Source organism: Oncorhynchus mykiss, chromosome 3 (genome assembly GCF_013265735.2).
Source record: "Oncorhynchus mykiss isolate Arlee chromosome 3, USDA_OmykA_1.1, whole genome shotgun sequence".
NCBI classification, from domain to species: domain Eukaryota; kingdom Metazoa; phylum Chordata; class Actinopteri; order Salmoniformes; family Salmonidae; genus Oncorhynchus; species Oncorhynchus mykiss.
In genome coordinates, this window is record NC_048567.1 from 67,369,940 (window position 1) to 67,394,331 (window position 24,392).

At 43.9% G+C, this 24,392-nt stretch overlaps 1 protein-coding gene across 1 annotated transcript; it reads left to right on the forward strand.

Moving 5' to 3' along the window:
- Nucleotides 1-982: 982 nt before the first annotated feature.
- Nucleotides 983-24,392, forward strand: LOC110520447 (MORC family CW-type zinc finger protein 3). The gene is made up of 19 exons (XM_036974999.1): nt 983-1,108; nt 2,360-2,432; nt 7,833-7,965; nt 8,360-8,592; nt 8,780-8,936; nt 9,263-9,404; nt 9,724-9,852; nt 10,220-10,339; nt 10,462-10,559; nt 10,773-10,880; nt 10,974-11,102; nt 11,300-11,374; nt 19,476-19,518; nt 19,693-19,806; nt 19,928-20,084; nt 20,174-20,258; nt 20,429-21,605; nt 21,863-22,086; nt 23,597-24,392. The coding sequence occupies exons 1-19, from the start codon at nt 1,070-1,072 to the stop codon at nt 23,742-23,744; spliced, it is 3,384 nt and encodes a 1,127-aa protein (XP_036830894.1). The 5' UTR covers nt 983-1,069; the 3' UTR covers nt 23,745-24,392.

The following is a 24,392-nucleotide window of genomic DNA, read 5'->3' on the forward strand; positions in this document are numbered from 1 at the left end:
CCTTTCCCAGGACATAGACATATCTGATTTTGTCAGAAAGCTTAAATTCTTGTTAATCTAACTGCACTGTCCAATGTACAGTAGCTATTACAGTGAAGGAATACCATGCTATTGTTTGAGGAGAGTGCACAGTTATGAACTTGAAAGTTATTAATAAACCGATTTGGCACATTTGGGCAGTCTTTGAACAAAAATTCATTGGATCAGTCTAAGACTTTGCACATACACTGCTGCCATCTAGTGGTCAAAATCTCAATTGCGCCTGAGCTGGAATAATACATTAGGGCCTCTCTCTTGCATTGCAAAGATGATGGTACAAAAAAAAAAAAGCGATGAGACAAGATCGAAATTGGGGAGAAAAAGAGGGTAAAACATTTTTATGGTAAGAAAATAAGTTTCAATATTTTTCTGATTGATTTACAATATTATATAACAAGCATTTCGCCACACCCGCAACAACATCTGCTAAACATGTGTATGTGACCAATACAATTTTATTTGATTTAAAATATATAAATACCAAATGATCAAATAAGTGTCTACAGAATTTGTCCAAATGTAACTTGTCTTTAATATATTTTTACTGTGTCTCTCTGGTTTTGTTTATTATTTACTTTTCTGTTACGTGTGATATTTGTATATAGTTTTGTACCATGTTCCTGTAATGCAATAAAACATAATAATACAAACAAATATTTGAAATCCAACAGTTGTAATGGAAGGGTGGGGCTTGGGGCTGTGTCGTGTGGGTCTTTGACTGAGAAAGACACAGTGGAGAGCCAACCAGTAATAGCACAGCCTCCTTCATTATCGACGCATTGTGCCGACAACATCAAAGAACCATTCCAGACTCTGAAGTCAGGAGGACTTCGAGAGTTAGGTGTTAACCGTACTCAGATGCCAGTGTCTTTCTTTAAAATGTATATAAATTGGTTCGTGATTAAACAGATACATGAAGTTATTCTTATCACACCAACAGCATGTTATGGGCGGGGTCATGTCCCGCTGGGCGGTGCCCTCGCGCTGGACTTGTGCATGTTGACCACGCCCCTTCTGCATTTCGGAGAAGATGGCGTCGCAAGTACAGAGAGGAGTGCCTCTAAGTGCGGTAAGCATATTATGATATTTTACAGTATCTGTAATCTGTTGGAATTTGTATCTAGACGTAAATTGCTGTGCAGTAAACTTAGAAGTATGGTGATAGTCTTGTTGGTTCAATCGCATAATGTAATGTGTGTTTTGGAGCTAGCTAACGTTAGCTAGCTAGCCAATATCCTTTGGGAATGTTGATTGCCGTTAGCGCGTGCGATATTGATAACCCCCAGTCCCCATGCAAAATGGAACATCTTTTGACCAGCGGAGCTGGATATTTCTATCTTGTCGTTTGCTAGATAAATACAGAACTATTTCTGAACTTGGAGAAAATAGATACTTTGTAGAGGCGTTTCTCCTCATCTAATGTCATGCGGTGTTGTTGTGGTGACGTGCAATATTTTTCAGTGTCACACACGGAGTAGCCCAATGGCGCTCATCCACTATTGTCAAAAACGAGTTGCGTCGAGAGATTCGGAAATCCGGGAGATTGAATTGTGTTCAAATCAAAGCGCCAGATTGCCTAACGGGCGTGTTTTCACGGCGTTGTAAAGCAGATGGCAACCACCACGAAACAGCGTATGCGAACGTGAGTAGATTACGTTGAAAACAACGGTCGGCCATCTTGGACGCTGTCTCCAGTTCATAGCTATAATATATACCCCAGTGATTCCACTCCTCGGTCACAGTATGGTTGCTGTTGCTGCATCCAATTATCCTATGCCATTCAAATGGGGAAATAGTGTCTATTTTCATCCTTGCACAGGTCAGAAGTGCGAGATGTATAGCTTAACTTCACCACCATATAGCCAAGAATGACCATATTGACCCGGACATGCGTCTTATCTAATTTAAGACGATCCTTTAAGACTATCCTCTCCATGTCCCATGGGCTGTGCTTGGGGGAGCTTCTGAATCTACAGGCGTGTGTGTTTGACAGGAGGAGGAGGGGGGGGGGGGGGGTGTATTAAGATGGAGAGAGGTTTGTGTGTGAAGAAGATGGAGAGAGGTTTGTGTGTGAAGAAGATGGAGAGAGGTTTGTGTGAGATGAGTAAAGGCAGTGAGTATTGGGTGTGCTTTTCACACTTTAGACTCACATGATGTGGGGATGGACACATGTAGGTTAGTCAGTCAGGACATCAAGGGTTGTCAGTCATTTGAGAATGGAGTAGCCCTAACATAATGCTTCCTGAAGGAGGTGGTAATATACAACATTTTATCCCTTTAATGTCATCAACATAGGCTAACTCTACTCCTCCCTTAACAGCTCTGTCCCAAGTTCCTCCACACAAACTCCACCAGCCACACCTGGCCCTTCAGTGCGATCGCTGAATTAATAGGTGAGTCATCATCAGTCCTACTGTCCAGTCGCCAAGTTACCTGTGTCACCTGTCATAATTGTCCAATCGTTGTGTCCAACTGTGAGTCGTTAAATAATTACTATCCAATCACTGAGCATCATGGTGTTAAAATGGCTACTCTGTGGCAATGTTCTGCGCTCATTTTGTGACCTATTTTATCCTGCTGAGTGTCTCATTTTTGGATGGGATTCTTTTCCCATAACCACAGTGTTAATGGATGAGTCTTCTTTTTCCCCTTGGGGTAGACCTATAAATCAAATTGTATTGGTCACATACACATTTAGCAGATGTTATTGCGGGTGTAGCGAATTGCTTGTGTTTCTAGCTCCAACAGTTCAGTAACTAACAAGTAATATCTAACAATTTCACAACAATATACACAAATCTAAAGTAAAGGAATGAAGAAAATATACAAATATTTGGATGAGCATTGTCAGAGCAGCATAGACCAAGAGACAGTAGAATATAATTCAATAGAATACAGTATATACATATGAGATGAGTAATGCAAAATATGTAAACATTATTAAAGTGGCCAGTGAATCCAAGTCTACGTATATAGGGCAGCAGCCTCTAAGGTGCTTGTGGTGGCTATTTAACAGTCCGATGGCCTTGAGATAGAAGCTGTTTTTCAGTCTCTGTCCCAGCTTTGATGCACCTGTACTGACCTCTCCTTCTGGATAATAGTGGGGTGAACAGGCAGTGGCTCGGGTGGTTGTTGTCCTTGATTATCTTTTTGGCCTTCCTGTGACATCGGGTGCTGTAGGTGCCCTGGAGGGCAGGTAGTTTGCCCCCGGTGATGCATTGGGCAGACTTCACCACCCTCTGGAGAGCCCTGCGGTTGTGCGCGGTGCAGTTGCTGTACCAGGCGGTGATACAGCTGGATAGGATGCTCTCAATTGTGCATCTGTAGAAGTTGGTGCCAAGCCAGATTTCTTCAGCCTCCTGCGCTTGAAGAGGCGCTGTTGCACCTTTTTTACCACACTGTCTGTGTGGGTGGATCATTTCAGTTTGTCTGTGATGTGTACACCGAAGAACTTGAAGCTTTCCACCTCCTCCATTGCGGTCCTGTTGATGTGGATAGGGTGGTGCTCCCTCCTGCTGTTTCCTGAAGTCCACGATCAGCTTCTTTTGTTGACGTTGAGTGAGAGGGTATTTTCCTGGCACCACACTCCCAGGGCCCTCACTCTCCTCCCCGTAGGCTGTCTCATCATTGTTGGTAATTAAGGCCTACTACTGTTGTCAACTGCAAACTTGATGATTGAGTTGGAGGTGTGCGTGGCCACGCAGTCATGGGTGAACAGGGAGTTTTTTACAAGATAAGTTTAATGCTAGCTAGCAATTTACCCTGACTTACTGCATTTGCGTAACAGGCAGTCTCCTTGTGGAGTGCAACGAGAGGCAGGTGGTTCTAGCGTTGGACTAGTTAACTGTAAGGTTGCAAGATTGGATCCCCCGAGCTGACATGGTGAAAATCGGTCGTTCTGCCCCTGAACGAGGCAGTTAACCCACCGTTCCTAGGCTGTCATTGAAAATGAGAATGTGTTCTTAACTGACTTGCCTAGTTAAATAAAACTGACTTTCCTAGTTAAATATACAGATTTCCAATTGTTATGAATACTTGAAATCTGCCCTAATTAATCTGTCATTCCAATTAATTGTTCAACCTCTAGTCTAGGGTGTAAGGTTAACGTGTAAGGTTCAGTTACCATTGTTCCTGTACCCAAAAAAGCGATGGTGGATATCTTAAAGCATGTGGGGACAGCAGATTGGGATAGGGAGAGATTGAATATGTCTGATAACACTCTGGCCAGCTTGTCTGCGCATGCACTGAGGACGCGGCTAGAGATACTGTCTGGTGCCGGCTGGGTGCAAGACGTCGGTGTCCACGACATGGCTAGTTTTCCCTTTGTAGTCCGATGGTTGTCTGTAGACCCTGCCACATACGTCTCGTGTCTGAGCTGTTGAATTGCGACTCCACTTGTCTCTGTACTGACATTTTACATGTTTGTTTGCATTACAGAGGGAATAACTACACTGTTTGTATTCGGCCATATTCCCAGTCGCCTTGCCATTTTTAAATGCGGTGGTTTGCTCTTTCATTTTTGTGCAAATGCTGCCATCTATCCACGGTTTGGGTAGGTTTTAATAGTTACTATGGGCACAACATTTCCTATTCATTTCCTGTTAAACTCAGTCACCGTATCCATGTATTCGTCAATATTATTCTCACAGGTTACCCAGAAACAGATTTAAAGTGATAGTCCTATAGACGGACCCACAGCGGTCCGGTCCTGTCCCTGGGGATGTCTGTTTTCCAGAGTAGGGTTGCAACGGGAGGGAATATTCTCAGTAACTTTTAAAATGTACCAGTAATTACCCGTGACTTTGGAAACATTATGGAATTTTCATAACATGGAATGTAGCTTTTTGATGTATGCTACATGAAACCTATGCTGTATGACTACACACTGAAGAGCTAAAGATCTCTGAACCTACAGTGAGTGGGAATATAACATAATTGATGTTCAGTGAGTATCACTCTCTATTCAAATCACACTACGGAATATGCCGTTTTCTTTCCCCTGCCATGTCCTCCCCTCCTATACTCACTCTGCCTCTACCTTTCTACTACCGTTCTCCAGACTACTATAAAAAGTTATTGCTCTTGGCTGCTATGGCACAAAAACTACTCAAGATGGACAGAGAATGCTAAAGCTCTCTGAACCCTACAATGAGTGGGAATATAACCTAATGGAAGCTCAGACTATCATTCTAAATCTGTGTAATCCCCTGTCTCGCCCCTCCTCTCTACCTTTCTCCACTCTTCAAGTTGGCAGCCATAGATGTTGCATATAAGAACATTTTACCCATGCTGAGAAATAAGCCCTCTGCTAGGCTGCTCTGTCACACAAACTACCCGAGAGCGTCAGAAAAAGAGGGAATGCCAACACTCCGTAATGCCTCTGATACCCTAGACTGTTTGGGAATATAACTTAATGGGTGTTCAAGGTCCCCTTCCCTCCTCGGCTCGCCTTCCTCACTTCTCTTTGCATCTCATTGATTTGTTTTCGAATGACGTCATTGTGATCAGACCTTTTATATTTTCTGAACCATATTACCATAGTTTCTGACAATTAGCCTACAGTAGTAGTGTGTCTGGATGAGGCTTTTTATCCTTCGGGCTAGGCCTGTAGCCTATCCCACAGCAGTCCTGTCCCTGGGGTGGTCTTTTTCCACATGCACTTTCAGCCTCCATGATGATTAATCCCTTTGCCTTATCACTGGGCTCCAGGGTAACGTTTTAACCTGGTGGTACTGGTGCCACAAACTTTTACAGTTGATAGTACCAGCCCATGATTTGGTCGCACCATCCAAAGACATTCATCACGCAATAGAAATAATAGGAGTGATCATCTTGGGAAGGGATTGTAAGGTCAATCACATTGCTTTATTTAGAAGTGTGTGGTAGACTACTGGGATCGTTTTCAATAAACACGTTACATCTAACATGTCTAAGCAGGAATGCCTGATACAAGATATTTTGACATGCAATCTAATCCAGTGATTATCATGCATTTTTTTTACTGTCAAAATGGGGCTATAGAATTTTCTGTTTTTGGGGTTCAATAGAGATGATTTTTCCGTTATCTTTATGCACTAATATTACATATATGTGCGTAATTCAATTGGTGCTCATTCACCACCTGAGGAAGTGGAAACTGTAAACACATTAGCTAGATTGCTAACTCTAAATGTAACACCTACTGCTAGTAGCCATGTTAATCAAACAGTACATTTTAATGTGCTAAAAACACTTTTGTAATAGGTCTACTACCTACTCATCTCCAATGAGGCCTAGTGCACTCGCCATGGTATATGCACATTTCACATGCTCCACATTCAGAATATCTTGATTGTATAACTGTGTGCTTTGAGCTCAACATTGAGAGCTGAGAAATACAAATAATACCTACAGAAAGATGAGAAAACAAATTGTACCTATACCCGTGTCCCTCTCTTTAACATGGACAACAGTAGTTGCTTCCAAGGTTGTTTTTTCTTTGCAGTTACATTTTGAAATGTTATACAATCAGAATGCATTTCTCAGGGCACACGGGGCGAGGCTTGCTCATTACAGCAGGTGGCCCCAGCGAAACAGGCACAGCAGGAGGGCAGACCATTTCATTAAAGGAGTCATGAGTATAATTGCAGTTTACTGTTTAACCAAGTCAATGTTTTATCTAGCCCAAAAATAGGACATGTAGATTGAGGTGACCAGGTAGAATGTGTAACCAATTAAAAATGTAACTCGCACAGATAGTTATAGGGTCAACTAAATGGTTGCCTTCTGGAGCCCTGCTTATCAGGCAGTGAGCCGTTTCTCAGGCAGGTCTCTGTTGCTGCAGTGCAGTCTGCCAGCCTGCAGTTTGTCTGCCAACCCAGTTTAGTATTCAGCCTGTCACCAGATACCGTCTCAGATGTCCATCACAGTTCTGTGCATGTCTCTGATACAGTTTCCTCCTATCACCATCAATCTCTCCTTCTCCATCTTTCTCTGTTGCAGTATCTCACATTCTTGATTTCCTTCAATACCCCTCACTTTTGCTAACCAATCCCACTCTTTCTCTCTCTTTGTACCTGGAGCAACAAAGGCGTAGGATATAGCAATATCTCTCATCAGCCTAGTGTTTCCCATCTACACACACTGCCAACCCCACCCTGCCAGTATGGCTTTGGAGAGGCCTTTGGATTCAAGCTTACTCCAGGCAATAATGGAGAGCAGAGGAGCTAGACAATAGAAGATAGTAGTACAAAGATGGCGGTAGGGATGAACATTTTGAAAAGGAGATGGATAGAGGGAGGGAGTGATTTTGAAGGTAGTTGATGGGAGAGGGAGACCAGACCACATGTTTGTGTTAGTCTAATGTTCCAGTAGTGTTTTGTGGATGTTGCATCTACGGCAGAGGCTGGGGTTGCATCCTCTGTGACAGCTGTCAAAGCCAGCCTGTTCTAATGGTCCACGTTGCACAAGCAACAAAGGAGGACATATTATATCTATCACACTTTACATTACACAGCTTTAATGTTATATTGGGTGTCTAAAACCCTGATGATATGTGGTAGTTTTCCACAGCATCAGCAACACAGATGGCAATGTGATTTGGCTTGTACTCCTATGCTGGTTTGGCGTGGATGTGTTGGCATTGGACAAATGGCTTGGGTGGTCTACTATAGTGGCAAACACTATGCAAGAGATTCGTTATTTGTAAAGTAACAGTGGAAAAATCAATATTTGTGGGAAAATGTCATTTCTGATTTATTCTGTTCATATTTCTCTATGGTTACAAATCCTTTATTTCCATGTCTTTTCCCCAGATAATGCCTATGATCCAGATGTCAATGCCAAGCAGTTCTGGATTGATAAGACCCAGTTCAAAGGCCAAGACTGCCTCATCTTCATGGACAATGGAAATGGGCTGGACTATGAAAAGATGCACAAGATGCTCAGGTATGGACAGTTCTCTGAACCATTACCACTACTTTAGCAGGGTGAATCAGGTTAGATAAAAGCCGGGACAAAAGTCCTGCAGAGAACACCCCCTTCGGGACCATCACGTGACATCCTGATGACACTGGTGAATGTCCTGAAAACGTCCTGACTCGGTCCTCCGTGACGTCCAGGGAATTTACAGAAGTCCTCCCAGAGAACATTCCCATGGGACCATCATGTAATGTCTTGACAACTGGAAAAACAAATGTTCAGAAAACGTCCTAAGGGACGTCCCGGAACAAACCAGGGACAAGTAAAAAACAAATGAATGTCTGCTGTGCTATAAGAATGCAAGTTTCTGATTGATGTACATAGAAAACCACCATGTTTCTCTATCCTTCTCCCTCCTCAGTTTCGGTTACAGTGACAAGACAGTCATAAACGGCCAGCACCCGATTGGTCTCTACGGTAACGGTTTCAAGTCGGGGTCCATGCGTCTGGGACGAGACGCCATCGTGTTCTCCAAGTCTCTAGATGGAGACACCATGCATGTAGGCATGCTCTCACAGAGCTACCTGGCACAGATTAAAGCAGAGCAGATCATCGTACCCATTGTCTCCTTCCAACGCGTTGCACACAACCAGTATATCCTTCTATAGAGAGACTACACATACGCACTGCACATACACACACGTCATAGTGCTTAAACTGTCATCACCTTCAAACAGTTTGGACAGGTGGGACGGTGATCTATAGATGTACTTGTACACTGTGTCATTTTATAGTCTGTCGGTTGTATTGTCCCTGTGTGTGTTGTCCTTGACTTCTGCACTCCGTGTGAATGAGAAGCACAAGGCCAGTCTGCAGGACATCCTGTATTACTCTCTCTTTAAGACGGAGAACGAGCTGCTCACAGAGCTCAAAGCCATCAACTCCACTTGCTCCATGGGCTCTTCAGGAACACGCATCATCATCTGGAGCCTGCGCAGGTCAGACACACACACACACCTGGGTATTCTTCTCTTACACAGTCCGTATAAGGACATTTTCCCCTCTTTCTTTCTCCCTCGGCTATTGAGTTTCACTACGTGGAATTTACGTTCAAATGTTACTTCTCCTTTGGAACTGCCACTCTCTCAGCCATCAGATTTCTCCCTTGGTGGAATTGTAGGTTTCACTTTAGTTTTCTCCTTGAACATAATCAAAACCTAAAATTCCACCATTAGGGGTCGGCACAGAGGCCCTTTTTGAAGTATGGAGCATGTAAAACGGTTGAGTAGGAGTCTATACAGTAAGTGTTTATTTTTGTCCACAGGACATTAACAGGACAGACAGAATTTGATTTCACAACATCCAGTTACGACATCAGAATCCCGTTGGATGTGTTGGAGAGCACCAGTGAGCAATACAGGCGGTCGGAGCTGCTCACAAAACCAGAGAGTTACTACTCGCTACGTGTGAGTATTAGAATATTGACATTCCATACAGCATTTCTCACGACAGAGCGTAGCTTTAGCTAGATGTTTCCAAACTCGGTTTTGCCTAGCACTACACAACTGATTTTAAAATAATCGAAGCTTGATGATCAGTTGATTATTTGAATCAGCTGTGTAAAGCTTGGGCAAAAACCAACATTTGCAACCCTTGGGGTCCCCAGGACAGAGTTTGTAAACACTAGACATGTGCATTATCATTTGTATGTGTGAAATTTTATTTTTCTAGTGTTGTATTTTGATTGTTTATTGTATTCTCTCAATGTGCTGTTTGTGTGCTCAGGCATACTGCAGTATTCTGTACCTGAAGCCGCGTATGCAGATCGTCATTCGAGGGCAGAAAGTGAAGACTGAGCTCATCTCCAAGAGCCTGGCATACATCGCTAAGGACTATTACAAGCCCAACTTTGTGGTATCCTACCCCACGCAGGAGCCTCCGTGGATGGCTTTACTGTGTGTGTCCATGTTTGTGTTTTCCTGTGCGTTCGTGTTGTCACATCCTCGAGACACTCATTTTGTTTTCTTTTGGGGGCAAAATAGAAATAGGAAGATATGGGTACTCTACATATAAGAAATACCATCAGCCACTGCCATAGGCACAATACTTTTATAAGCTTGCGATAATAATCACTTACCTATGTTTAACTAATATTAGTTGAATACATTCCATAGCTAGATTTTCATGTTCAACACAGTGATACAATATGGTCTTTTTCACAAAGGGGAGAGGATATGTCATCTTCTCTCCTTCCTGTTTGAGGCCTTAAGTCCTGTACCAGAACAGACGTATTCCCATCACGTTTGGGTACAACACCAAGAGCAAAGACCAATATGGCATCATGATGTACCACAAGAACCGCCTTATAAAACCTTATGAGCGAGTGGGCGTTCAACTCAAGGTAAAATAGTGTTTTTGTATGTTTGGGCGTGTGGATTGTGCATAAGAAAAATTGCCATCCATTGTGGTAATCGGATGCCTCGTCCTCCATCACTGACTCATAACCACCTCTACCCCCTTCAGGCCAACATCCAAGGTCTCGGGGTCATTGGGGTTATCGAGTGTAACTTTCTGGAGCCCACCCACAACAAGCAAGATTTTGACAATACCGACAAATACAGGTAAGAACTCTTACCGCATATAGTTGAAGAAGAGAGTTCTCCCTTCAAGAACACTTCCTGAAGAACCGTTTTCCATTCAATGAAACAAAACAATCTGACTGTTTTGCGGCCATCTGACCACATACTTTAAAGATGGTGTACTTTTAATAATTTAGCTGGATAAAGTGGCACTACGTGAACTGTCATAGTTTATTTCTTATTTTCTTTGTGCAGGAAAACCATCAACAACTTAGGGGTTAAGCTGGAGGACTACTGGAAAGAGATCCGCTTTAAAAGAGACAAAGAAGATCCTAACAGCACCGTACCAGTGGAAGACACCATGTAAGTAAAACACTCCTCCATCTTCCTTTCTCCTTTCCTCTGTGTCTCCATCCCTCCTCTAACTTGTTCCTCTGCGTACCTCTACCCCCATAGGAAGCGCCCGGACCAGAACTGGGTGCAATGTGACACCTGCCTGCGCTGGAGGAAGCTGCCAGATGGGATTGATTGCAGACTGCTCCCAGAGAAGTGGTTCTGCCACATGAATCCCGACCCCCAATTCAGGTGTGTCTCGAACCCACCTAGATTAAATGAACATGTTTATAAAGTGTTGTAACATGTTGTGTGACCCCAACCCCCCTCGGTCTTTGTTTGTGTGCATGTCTACTTGCCTACCGGAGTGTATGTATTTGTGTGTGTACCTGTGTGTGTTGACGTTGCCGCGGCAGTATATAGGCATTCATTATCGCCTGCCTTTCCAGGAGCTGCATGGTAGAGGAAGAGCCTGAAGACTCCGATGATGACCAACCTTCATACCAGAAAACCTACAAGCAACAGTGAGAACCCAACCATCTACCATATACTTAAGCAATAAGGCACGAGGGGGAGTGGTATATGGCCAATATACCACGGCTAAGGGCTGTTCTTATATATGATGCAATGCGGCGTGCTTGGATGCAGCCCTTAGCTGCTAAGGGTGCCTTATTGCTATTATAAACTGGTTACCGTGGTAATTAGAGCAGTTTAAAAAGAAATAAAATGTTTTGTCTTACCCGTGGTATACGTTCTGATATACCACGGCTGTCAGCCAATCAGCATTCAGGGCTCGAACCAACCAGTTTATAATGAACAATTAATGCTGCATCTAAAGATATTTTCAATGCATAACTGTATATCTAGGCTATTTGCAGATAATTGACCTTAAGGCTGAAACATGCATCATTATTTTGTCTATGCATGGAGTGTGAAACCAACATTAGGCCTTCCGCAAAATGCGGTTAGATTGACAACAGTGCTTTGTGTGAGTTGTTGATGGAAGCAAAATAATGGCAACATATTTCCCATGCTGGTTCGTGGCACAAGTTGCTTGTGTTTTCATTATGCTGCGAGTTTTCCCACCACAGTAACGTTTGGTAGTTGCCAGGCCATTTATCCTAGTTCAAAACATTTTAATTCTACCACGTTTTGCTGGACGCAGGTGATATCAAGTCTGTAGGTAGGCAGCCGCCTCTCTGTCCTAGTGGTGGCTGTTTAACAATCTGATGGCCTTGAGATAGAAGCTGTTTTTCAGTCTCTGTCCCAGCTTTGATGCACCTGTACTGACCTCGCCTTCGGGATGGTAGCGGGGGGAACAGGCAGTGGCTCCGGTGGTTATTGTTCTTGATGATCTTTTTGGCCTTTCTGTTACATCGGGTGTTGTAGGTGTCTTGAAGGGCAGGTAGTTTGCCCCCGGTGATGCGTTGTGCAGACCGCACCACCCTCTGGGGTGCGGTTGTGGACGATGCAGTTGCTGTACCAGGCGGTGATACAGCCCGAAAGGATGCTCTCAATTGTGCACCTGTAAAAGTTGGTGTGTTTTTTTGGTGACAAGCCACATTTTTTCAGCCTCCTGAGGTTGAAGAGGCGCTGCTGCGCCTTCTTCACCACAATGTTTGTGTGGGTGGACCATCAGTTTGTCTGTAAAATGTACACAGAGGAACTTAAAACTTTCCACCTTCTCCACTACTGTCCCGTCTGTGGATACGGGGGTGCTCCCTCTGCTGTTTACTGAAGTCCACGATAATCTCTTGTTTTGCTGACATTGAGTGACAAGTTATTTTCCTGACGCCACACTCCGGCCGCCCTTACCTCAATGTAGGCTGTCTCGTCGTTATTGGTAATCAAGCCTACCATTGTAGTGTCGTCTACAAACTTTATGATTGAGTTGGACCTGTGCCTGGCCACGCAGTCATGGGTGAACAGGGAGTACAGGTGGGAGCTGAGAACGCACCCTTGTGAGGCTCCAGTGTTAAGGATCAGCAGAGTGGAGTTGTTGGGCCGTCCCCCGTCAGGAAGCTCATGCTCTGAGGACGCGACTAGGGATGCCGTCTGGGCTGGCAGCCTTGCGAGGGTTAACACTTTTAAATGTTTTACTCACGTCTGCCACGGAGAAGGAGAGCCCCCAGTCTTTGGTAGCGGGCTGCGTCGGTGGCACTGTGTTGTTCTCAAAGCGCACTAAATAAGTTGTTTAATTTGTTTGGAAGCGAGACGTCGATGTCCAGGACGGGGCTGGTTTTCTTTTTGTAGTCCGTGATTGTCTGTAGACCCTGCCACATACGTCTCGTGTTTGAGCTGTTGAATTGCGACTCCACTTTGTCTCTATACAGACGCTTTGCTTGTTTGATTGCCTTACAGAGGGAATAACTACACTGTTTTTATTCGGCCATGTTTCCAATCGCCTTGCCATGATTAAATGCGGTGGTATGTGCTTTCAGTTTTGCGCGAATGCCACCATCCATCCACGGTTTTAGGTTTTAATAGTCACAGTGGGTAGAACATCTCCAATACACTTCCTTATAAACTCACTCACCGAGTCAGCGTATACGTCAATGTTATTGTCTGAGGCTACCCGGAACATATCCCAGTCCACGAGATCGAAGCATTCTTGAAGCGTGGAATCCGATTGGTCAGATCAGCGTTGGATAGACCTAAGCACGGGCGCTTCCTGTTTTAGTTTCTGTCTATAGGAGGGGAGCAACAAGATGGAGTCATGGTCGGATTTTCCGAAAGGAGGGCGGGAGAGGGCCTTGTATGCATCGCGGAAGTTAGGGTAGCAATGGTTGAGCGTGTTATTCACTCATGCACTGCAATTGATATGTTGATTTGAATTTAGGTAGCCTTGTTCTCAAATTAGCTTTGTTAAAATCCCCAGCTACAATAAATGCAGCCTCGGGAGATATGGTTTCCAGTTTGCATAAAGTCCAGGGAAGTTCCTTGATGGTCGTCTTAGTATCCGCTTGAGGGGAGATATACACGGCTGTGACGATATCCTAGGAGAGTTCTCTTGGGAGATAATGTGGTTGGCATTTGCTTGTGATAATTTTTAGGTCAGGTGAACAAAAGGACTTGAGTTCCTGTGTGTTACAATTACACCATGAGACATTAGTCATGAAACATACACCTCCGCCCTTCTTCTTACCGGAGAGATGTTTATTCCTGTCGGTGCGATGCACTGAAAATCCCGTTGGCTGTGTAGACTCCGACAGCATGTCCCCAGCTAGCCATGTTTCCGTGAAACAGAGTATGTTACGGTAATCCCGGATATCTTTTTGCAAAGCAACTCTTGCCTTGATTTGGTCTACTAGGGACTGGACGTTAGCGAGTAATATACTCTGGGTGGTGTAGCCTCACTAGAAACCTGCTCTGGCGCCCTCTCCTCCAGCGGTGTTGTTTTGGGTCGGCCTCTGGGCTCTGCGTATACCGGTGACATTATTTGGTAACTGGTTAGATGCCGTTATGTATTTCAAAACTTAGTTGTAACTAGGTGTTGATAGCAACTGGCTGACCCACACAGTGCTAATGTAACGTTAGCAGGCTGGTAGGGCCTAACAACCATACAAGCTGATTTGTAACAAGAAATTACATTTAAACCAGTAGTCATGAGTGCAAACGATTTGGTTTAATTTCCGACATTAATTTGACGTTCTAAGGAATTCTGATTTGGTTTTATGTAATACTTTCCATTTTTCAAGTTGAGTTAACTTTGCGTTGGGACTTTTGATGTGTATACTAATGCAAATCCATATGTTACATGTGGTTATGTTTATACTACCTACCCTTTAAACAGTGAATGAGCAGTGGCAAATTCAAGTACTTCCCATTCAAGCCTATGGAGCTTTTTTATTAACAATTAAAATGCTTATAGTTCAAAAAGTATATATGGTATCGAAATTCTGAATGCAAGAAATCTAAGTTAGGTAATTCTGCACGTGTGAACATTGGTTTGGAGTTGATAGCTTAAACAGTAAAATGATATTTTTTTTAGCATTCAAGCCTATGGGCCTTTTTGGCATTAAAAAGCATTGAGAGCTCATTTAAATGTTGTTGTAGTACAAAAAGTATAAATGCTATCAAAAAAAATGTCTCAAGCAATATAAGTTGGGGCAGCCTGTAGGTTTTAGAAGTTTGTTTCGTATTCATAACTTAAATCGCTTAAGCTCTAGAGTGGATGGAAGAAATATAATTATAACTAGATGGTAACTTTACATGAAGTAAAGTTGTGGGGCTTGCTTTCTCTTTTAAAAGTATGTTTGTGGTAGTGGAAGAAGTAAAAAAAACATTTATCTACTATTAGAAGCAACGCAGTTACATATAGTCAGTTACATTTAGTAATATAATTGGTCTGGTTACTTTGATAAACTACTATCAACCTGATTTTAATTATGATTGTGGGGCAGTTAGATCACAAAAATGTCTGTCTGTAAAGAGTGTGCTGAGAGTCAAATCAAATCGAATGTATTTGTCACATACACATGGTTAGCAGATGTTAATGCGAGTGTAGCGAAATGCTTGTGCTTCTAGTTCCGACAATGCAGTAATAACCAACAAGTAATCTAACTAACAATTCCAAAACTACTGTCTTGTACACAGTGTAAGGGGATAAAGAATATGTACATAAGGATATATGAATGAGTGATGGTACAGAGCAGCATAGGCAAGATACAGTAGATGGTATCGAGTACAGTATATACATATGAGATGAGTAATGTAGGGTACGTAAACATTATATTAAGTAGCATTGTTTAAAGTGGCTGGTGATATATTTTTACATCAATTTCCACTATTAAAGTGGCTGGAGTTGAGTCAGTGTGTTGGTAGCAGCCACTCAATGTTAGTGGTTTAACAGTCTGATGGCCTTTAGATAGAAGCTGTTTTTCAGTCTCTCGGTCCCTGCTTTGATGCACCTGTACTGACCTCGCCTTCTGGATGATAGCGGGAAGCAAGTTCAGGGAGTGGGTGTTTAAATAAATGAAACAAACACGTAATTCTAACAACGCACCGACATGAAAACAAAGTCAATGACACCAGAGGAAAGAACCAAGGGGGGTGACAGATATAGGGAAGATAATCAAGGAGGTGAAGGAGTCCATCCAGGTAAGTGTCATGAGGCGCAGGAGCGTGAGACGATTGTGACAGGTATGCGGGATAATCAGCAGCCTGATGACCTAGAGGCCAGAGAGGGAGTACATGTGACAGTACCCCCTCCGACGCGTGGCTCCAGCTGCAGGACGCTGTCAAAGGGGACGAACCCGGGGTTCAGGAGCGGACCGGCACCCCTGCTGATGTGCAAGAACCTGTCACGCCAGCTGAGGCACGGGGAACCTGTCACGCCAGCTGAGGCACGGGGAACCTGTCACGCCAGCTGAGGCACGGGGAACCTGTCACGCCAGCTGAGGCACGGGGAACCTGTCACGCCAGCTGAGGCACGGGGAACCTGTCACGCCAGCTGAGGCACGGGGAACCTGTCACGCCAGCTGAGGCACGGGGAACCTGTCACGCCAGCTGAGGCACGGGGAACCTGTCACGCCAGCTGAGGCACGGGGAACCTGTCACGCCAGCTGAGGCACGGGGAACCTGTCACGCCAGCTGAGGCACGGGGAACCTGTCACGCCAGCTGAGGCACGGGGAACCTGCCACGCCAGCTGAGGCACGGGGAACCTGCCACGCCAGCTGAGGCACGGGGAACCTGCCACGCCAGCTGAGGCACGGGGAACCTGCCACGCCAGCTGAGGTACGGGAACCTGTAGCAGTTCCCGGGCCCAACGTCATTACTCTGTCCATATACTTTTGGTCATGTAGTGTGTCAACCTTAATACATTGGATTGTGGGGCAATCGGATCACACATTTGATCAGAAATAACTACACTCTCACGACTACACTTTTTTAATACACTCCTAGAATACCACAGTATATGGAAAATGTGATAATAGAGTACAGGAGACAAGGAGGGATTGAAGTTTTAAATTAAAATTTTATCACAACGGTTTGGACAACAGCAGGATTTTCTTGAAGTTCTCTCTGGGCTGAATCGGGATCAGTGGGAAGAGGGACCCACTGACAGGATAAAGGCACCCATTCCCTCATAGCTCCTCTATCCCCAGGGGGATACACAAGTCGAGTCACTAGTTCAATTTCAATCTACTTTGAGTTATAAACAAAGCAAATTGATAGAATTTGCAGGAAATGTTCATGACATGATTTTGTCTGATTTACATAATCGGACAGGGACACAGAAGATTGTGTGACTTTTCCTTCAGACCTGTTAGGAAAGAAAAGTCTGTGTCAAATACTACATGGTCAAATACTATACTTTGAGAGTTTTCTCTAGCCTGCCTGGAGTGTCAGATGGCCAGGGTTTGCAATTTTGGGACTATTCTATTGGCCCATTAAGCCAGGCAAGCAAAAATAAAGTGTGTGTGTGGATACATGTAGTGATTCACACCTGTATCCCGAAGCCCTGGGCTAATGCAACCAGTGCTACGTTCTATCTAGAGCCCTGCATGGGCATGACTTTTTAGTGCAAGCCCTACCCAGGCCTGATTGCCGAACCCGAAATTAGAAATACAGTAACTTCCTTCATTAGTATCTATAGCTGATCGTCTCTGTCTGTCCCTAGCTCCCAGCGCTGCCCCATGCACTGTGAGTATCCGTAGTAACTGCTCCGTTTGGGCTGCTCAATGATGACACGAGAGAGCTGTAAGCTGACGTTAGCTAGCTACTTTTTGTCATTTTAAACAGCTGTAACTTTTAATTAAAATGTAAGTTTGTAAAAGTTCAGACAAAGTAGTTGATGCTGTTACTCAAACAATTGTCATTTTTGATTGGTAACAGATCAATCTGTTCTGTTTCCAGATTTGAATAGCAGATAAGTAGACCAAGAAGTCATGCCCTCTAACTTGTTGGAAAAATGTTTAAATTTTCAGTTGTTTATATATCTTTGGCACGGTTAGTAAAACCACTATATTGATTGATCGGTAGAATATATTGTTGTTCTGATTTCAGATTTGAAAAGCAGAGTAGCTAATTTGTGTCAATTTGCATTTACAGTGAATGGAATGTTAAGTGGTGTCACACTGGGACCTTTTAGAATGTTGAGGAAATTCCATAAAAGTGGATGGAGGACAAAAATAAGGACAAAAATCTTAACAATTTAAAAAGTATAAAAGATGTCAAAAGGTTGTATGTAAGCAACTCAATCCAAACGGTGTAAGAGGAGTAGCGTGCAAAAGAATAAGAAGTATGTCGAAGATTTCAAGTGGGGGACAAATTTTTAACAAACTGCTTCAGCAATTACACCTGACTGTTGACTTGACAGATGAATGTGCAAGTTCTCACTTCATTTTGCAACACAGTAGGCAAGGAGTTGACGTTGTACAGTCAGGTCCATTATTGGCACTCTTGATAAAGATGAACAAACAATTATGTATACAATAAATCAAAATACTGTGCTATATTGTTTTATTATTTTATATACATTGCTTAGAGAAAGAGATTTGTTTAACAAGTAATGATTTGTTCTAAAAAAGATAAGTTCACAAGTATTTGTACTCATAAAAATTCTTAATTCAGTCTACTTTTGTAAATTCATCTCAGTTTAAGGAACTGTATTGTGTGTGGCCTTTCGTGGCTTCCTGTTTCACTGGGGTATAAACATTAGGTAACATGCATGTAAATTCCCTGTCATCCATCACAATGGGAAAATGAATAGAACTCACAAACGAAAAGAGACATGGTTGTTGACCTTCATAAATCTGGCAATGGCAAAAAAAATACATACTACCTATTAGGGCAACAATTTAGAAGTGTAAAACCGTTGGAAGAGTGGTAAACTTGCCTAGTATTAGACGCATAGTGTATCTTGTCCCCACGCACAGTGAGGAAGATGGTTCAGGAGGCAAATAAAAGGGCCAAAGTAGGAGAATTACAAAACTTTGTCACATTACCGGGTCACCACATCTCCAAATCTACAATTAGACGCCACCTCCATTCCAATAGGCTCTTTGGAATGGTTGCACGAAAAAGCCTTTATTGAGAGCAACAAACAAATGTACATGCCTAGAGTTTGATAAACAGCATTGCCCCTTGGATTGGAACCGGTGCTATGGTCAGATGACAGAGCTCTTTGGGCATGCACACCAGTCAGTGGTGGGTTTGGCAACAAAATAAGGATGCAGGTGCAGAAAATAACCTCATACCTACTGTAAAATATGGTGGTGGATCTTGGCTAAAATGTAAATGTTATGGTGCTATTTTGCTTCCACTGGTCCTGGGGCACTTGTTAAGGTCAACAGCATCATTAACTTTACCAAATACCAGGACATTTTAGCCACAAACCTGGTTGCCTCCCCTTGGAGGCTGAAACTTGGAGGCCGCAAGTGCAACTTCCAGCAAGACAATATCCCCAAGCACACATCAAAATCAAGAAATTGTTAATTGAAGACAAAATCAGTCTCCTGACTTGAACCCCATTGAAAACCTTTTGCTCATCTTTATCAAGGGTGCCAATCATTTCGAACCTGATAGGCGATTCCATAGAATGTGTATGATGTCAGCAGGTGAGATTAATGCCATTATGGCTTTTCATTTTCAATCAAATTAAACTGTGCTCTATTTCACAGTGAAAGGAACACCAAAATGCAGCAGGAGTGGAAACGACAACAGGTTAGCTTTTTCTGTGTGTGTCTGTCTGCCTGTCTATGTATGTGTCACACCCTGGTTCATGCCTACACATGATTTGTTCTACCTTGTATTTTGTGTACCCTGCCCAAACTACTTTGTTGTGTGTGTCCTAATGCCCGGCTCTGGTGTGTGTGTGTGTGTGTGTGTGTGTGTCAGTATGAAGATGAGCAGAAGAAGGCAGAGCGGATGCGGATCGCAGCGCTGGCTCGGCAGAACGAAGCTCTGAGGCGCCAACAGGAGGACCTGAAACTGCAGCTAATAAAGACATCGGTGGGTCTAGATATGTCATATAGCAGCACCTAGTACAGAGGCGAGGAGGACTAGCTAGTTGAATAAAAACAGCCAATACAGTCTTCCTACTCATGTCCTTCCTTTCCTCTGTCATTTGTAGAGCTTCAGGACAGCTGTACAGATGTCTCCAGCTTCTGCTCCCCCTACAGTCAGAGTTAATGTGAAGGCACCACTGAGCACTAGGGCTACCACAGCATCACCACTCAGTGCTAGGCCCAGATCATCTCCTCTCAGGATCTCTCCCCTCACTCAATCAGGTACGTCTACTGTGAACTGTGTATGTTATGTTGGTGGGGATGTTTTTGATAATGTAAGTGTTGATATAAATGTATCTCTCTCTTCATAGGGACCAGCCCTTCCTCCAACCACATGCCCATCATCTCTAGCGTGTGCTCTCTTTCAACCCCTCCAGCCCCTTCAACACCTTCAAGGTAGGGTCACTGTCTGAGTGGTAGTCTCTCTTCTCTTGTATGCTCTCTCGTTCTCTGTCTCTCCCGTAGTGTTTGTACTACATATCCTTGCCACAAGGGAGAGAGAAATTCTGTCAATAATCATTGTTATTTGTTTAATGGTGCATAATAAGCCCCCATATCCTCTGTAGAATGAAGAGAACATTGGCCATGACCTCTGAAAGGGACACCAAAAGACCCAGGGTGAACGGTTTCCACCAAAACACCTCTATGGGATCCGCATCAACGGCAGCAGAGACGAATGTGTCATCCCCATCAGTCATCATCCCGATTGACGATGACGATGATGAGATCACGGATGACGATGACATTGTTATCTTGGAGACCAACAGCACCCCTATTCCAAAGAAGGCAACCTTTGACATGGGCAAGGTAAAGTCAGAGAGTAGGGCTGTGGAAACCCCTTCTGGCACTGGCAATGTTAGGACCAATGGCATAGGAACAAGCTCCGTGGAAACGGGAACCGCAGCGACCAACCTCTCCCCTCTACCACCTTCCTCAGAGCAGATGAGCATCACCACCCAGACAGACATACGGGGTGACGTGAAGGATGAAGAGGAGGAGGAGCGAAAGAAAAAGGAGGAAGTGGAAAAGGAGAAGGAGAGAATAGAGAACTGGACAAAAGTGAAGAACAAAGAAGAGGACAACAAGAAGAAGGAGGAAAGAGATAGGAAGAGAACAGAACCAGGCCAATCCTCTGCAGGCCCATCCTCTGCAGGCCCATCCTCTGCAGGCCCCTCCACACCAGGCCCCTCCACACCAGGCCCCTCCACACCAGGCCCCTCCACACCAGGCCCCTCCACACCAAACCCCTCCACACCAGGCCCCTCCTCTGCAGGCCCGTCCTCTGCAGCCCCATCCACACCAGGCCCATCCACACCAGGCCCATCCTCTGCAGGCCCATCCTCTGCCGGCCCATCCTCTGCAGGCCCATTCTCTGCTGGCCCATCTGTCCCAGACCCATCAGACCTTCCTCGGATTGACTTCCGTAACCTGTCAGAGGCACAGGAGCAGCAAGATCAGCTGCTGGAGCTCATGCAGGCTGCAGCCCATGAGAGGGACCAGTTCAAGGAACAGGTCCACAAGCTGACCTGCCAGCTCCATGACCTGGAGGGCAGCATGCAGGAGCATTCCCGGGCCGCTGTGAAGAGAGAGCAATGCCACCTGGCATGTCAGACTGGAGCAGGGGATGGAGAACGAGAGCCGGCAGAGGGGAGTAAGGTCAGTGACCAGCTGGCTGTACAGGTAGACACTCTGCTCCAGGACCTCAGCAATGCCAACTGTGAACGTGACATGCTACGCTCCCAGGTGAGTGGCCATTTTATCCCCCCTACCTTTATAAGTATGCTGTTGATATTTTACCATACCGTGAAAAAGGCTAGTTTGATGGAAACCTGATGTACCAGGTGTGTGGAGGATGAAGAGGTGGTGATGGGGCAATGCATCATACTGTGTGTAAGTGAACATTAATCAGTTTGTCTATCTGATGTGGTTTCTTATCTTCCTCCGCATAATCATCTGCCGTCCATTCCCTTTTGTGTCCCTATCTACTCTCCCACCTCCAGGTGGAGGCTATGAAAGAGGAGAAGGGCAACCTCTTGTCCCAGTGTGAGACGCTGCAGCTGGACGTGGTGGAGCTGAGGAGGGAGAAACAAGAGTGGGAGAGAGAGAAAGAGGAGAGAGAGAAACAGGAGAGAGAAGCAGCTCAGGCTGCAGCTGCCCAGACAGAGAGGGGAGACGTAGCGGCCACTAGTGCTGCTAATGGCTCGACCTCGGAGGCACCCCAGACGTGAGGATAAGATTTTCACTTCTGTTTCCTTCAGTATTCCTGTATGGTCATCAGATCACCAGTTTGTTCAGAAAGTATTCATACCCCTAAACTTATTCCACCATTTGTTGTGTTACAGCCTGAATTCAAAATTGATGATTTTTTTTCCCCTTTCTCACCCACAGAATACCCTAACATGTTTTTAGACATTTTTGCACAATTATTATCTCCCATAGTGTTTACTACATATCCTTGCCACAAGGGAGAGAGAAATACAGAAATGTACATATTATTCACACCCAAGTCAATACATATTAGAATCATCTTTGGCAGTGATTACAGTTGAGTCTTTCTGGGTAAGTTTCTAAGAGCTTTGCACACATCTAAGAGCTTTGCACACCTGGATTGTACAATATTTGCAAATTATTGTTTTAAAAAAATCTTCAAACTCTGTCAAGTTGGTTGCTGATCATTACTAGACAGCCTTTGTAAGTCTTGCCATATATTTTCAAGCCACTTTAAGTTTATTGTCCTGCTGAAAGGTTCATTTTTCTCCCATTGTCTGTTAGAATGCAGACTGAACCAGATTTTTCTCTAGGATTTTGCCTGTGCTTAGCTCTATTCCGTTTTATCCTAAAATACTCTTTAGTTCTTGCCAAGGACAAGCATACCCATAACATGATGCAGCCACCACCATGCCTGGAAATATGAAGTGTGGTACTCAGTGATGTTTGTGTTGGATTTGCCCTAATCATAGCATTTTATTTCCAGGACAGAAACGGCCTTATTTGCGAACAGGATTCATGTTTTGGAATATTTTTTGTTCTGTACAGGCTTTCATCTCTTCACTCTGTCATTTAGGTTAGTATTGTGGAGTAACAATGTTGTTGAACCATCCTCAATTTTCTCCTATCACAGCCATTAAACTCTGTTTTAATGTCACCATTGGCCTCATGGTGAAATCCCTGAGCATTTTCCTTCCTCTCCGGCAACTGAGTGTATTGATACACCATCCAAAGTGTAATAACTTCACCATGCTTAAAGGGATATTCAATGTCTGCTTTTTTTAAAATGTATTTATACCCATCTACCAATAGGTTCCCTTCTTTGCGAGGCATTGGAAAACCTGGTCTTTGTGGTTGAATCTGTGTATGAAATTCACTGCTCAACTGAGGGATCTTACATATTATCTGTGGGGTACAGAGATGAGGTAGTCATTAAAAAAAACTATTACCTGACTTGTTAAGCACATTTTTTACTCCAGAACGTGTATATAGGCCTACCATAACAAAGGGGATTAATACTTATTGACTCAAGACATTTCAACTTTTCATTTTTTATTAATTTGTAAAAACATCATTCCACTTTGACATAATGGGGTATTGTGTTTAGGCCAGTGACCGTCTCAATTTAATCCATTTTAAATTCAGGCTGTAACACAACAAATTGTGGAAAAAGTCAAGGGGTGTGAATAGTTTCTGAAGGCACTGTACATGAACATCCTTTTTCTCTTTGTCTGTCTGTCTCTCAGGCTGAGGGAGCTTCGGAGGAGCATTGGTCGTCTCCTTGTCACGTTTGTTCCAGCGTTGGACCTTGAACAAGTCAACTACGACTGTCCAGTCATCGACGAGATCCTCCATCAGGTTCTTACTGATGTGGAGACGTTGGGGCCTGCGTAAGGGCCTGGGGCGGGATATGGATGGAGGGGTTGTCCTCCATCTAACTCTGTGAGGAGAGGCAGACCTGGAGATGGTCACAGAGACTTCCTGCCTCTCCTTTTACCTCTGCGTTTTTACACTTTTTAAATGTATTTTCTATGGATTTTTTACTAGTGAAAGAGGGAATGAACTGAAAAGTATTTATTTGTATTGCTGTACAAACACTTTTATATTGTTCCATGACCATGGTGGTACTTAATGATGCAACAAACAGTAAGCTATTTTGCACTGAAACTTTGGGGTTACTGAGTTCAACCTCTCCTTCTCACAAACACTTACTACTCCAATGTGGATGGAGGCTCTAGAATCATGTCAGTGTTCCGGGAAGATGTTTTTCTCTTCGATTACAGGTGACCACAGTGAACTTTCCTGGAATGATGTCAGGAACAGAGGAGTTTTCACTTGATGAGTTAAGGGACATAGTCTCCACCATGATCTGCTCTGTGGCTTGGTAGAAGGACTCCCTTCTCTCCCAAAACAGACATAGCCATCAGTTCTACATCGTTCCTAGATCAAGACAGATTAAGTTCAGTATTCAATGTTGCATTCACTCTTATGTGCTCATGTTCATTTATATGCTAAGAAATAATGAAGACTTTTTCACCCAAA

Bases quoted from the DNA above. Each gene is read 5' to 3' on its own strand.
- LOC110520447 (XM_036974999.1), top strand. From the start codon at position 1,070: ATGGCGTCGCAAGTACAGAGAGGAGTGCCTCTAAGTGCG. The intron at 2,433-7,832 runs GTGAGTCATCAT...TCTTTTCCCCAG, and splicing joins TGCGATCGCTGAATTAATAG to ATAATGCCTATGATCCAGAT. The intron at 19,807-19,927 runs GTGGGTCTAGAT...TGTCATTTGTAG, and splicing joins TGCAGCTAATAAAGACATCG to AGCTTCAGGACAGCTGTACA.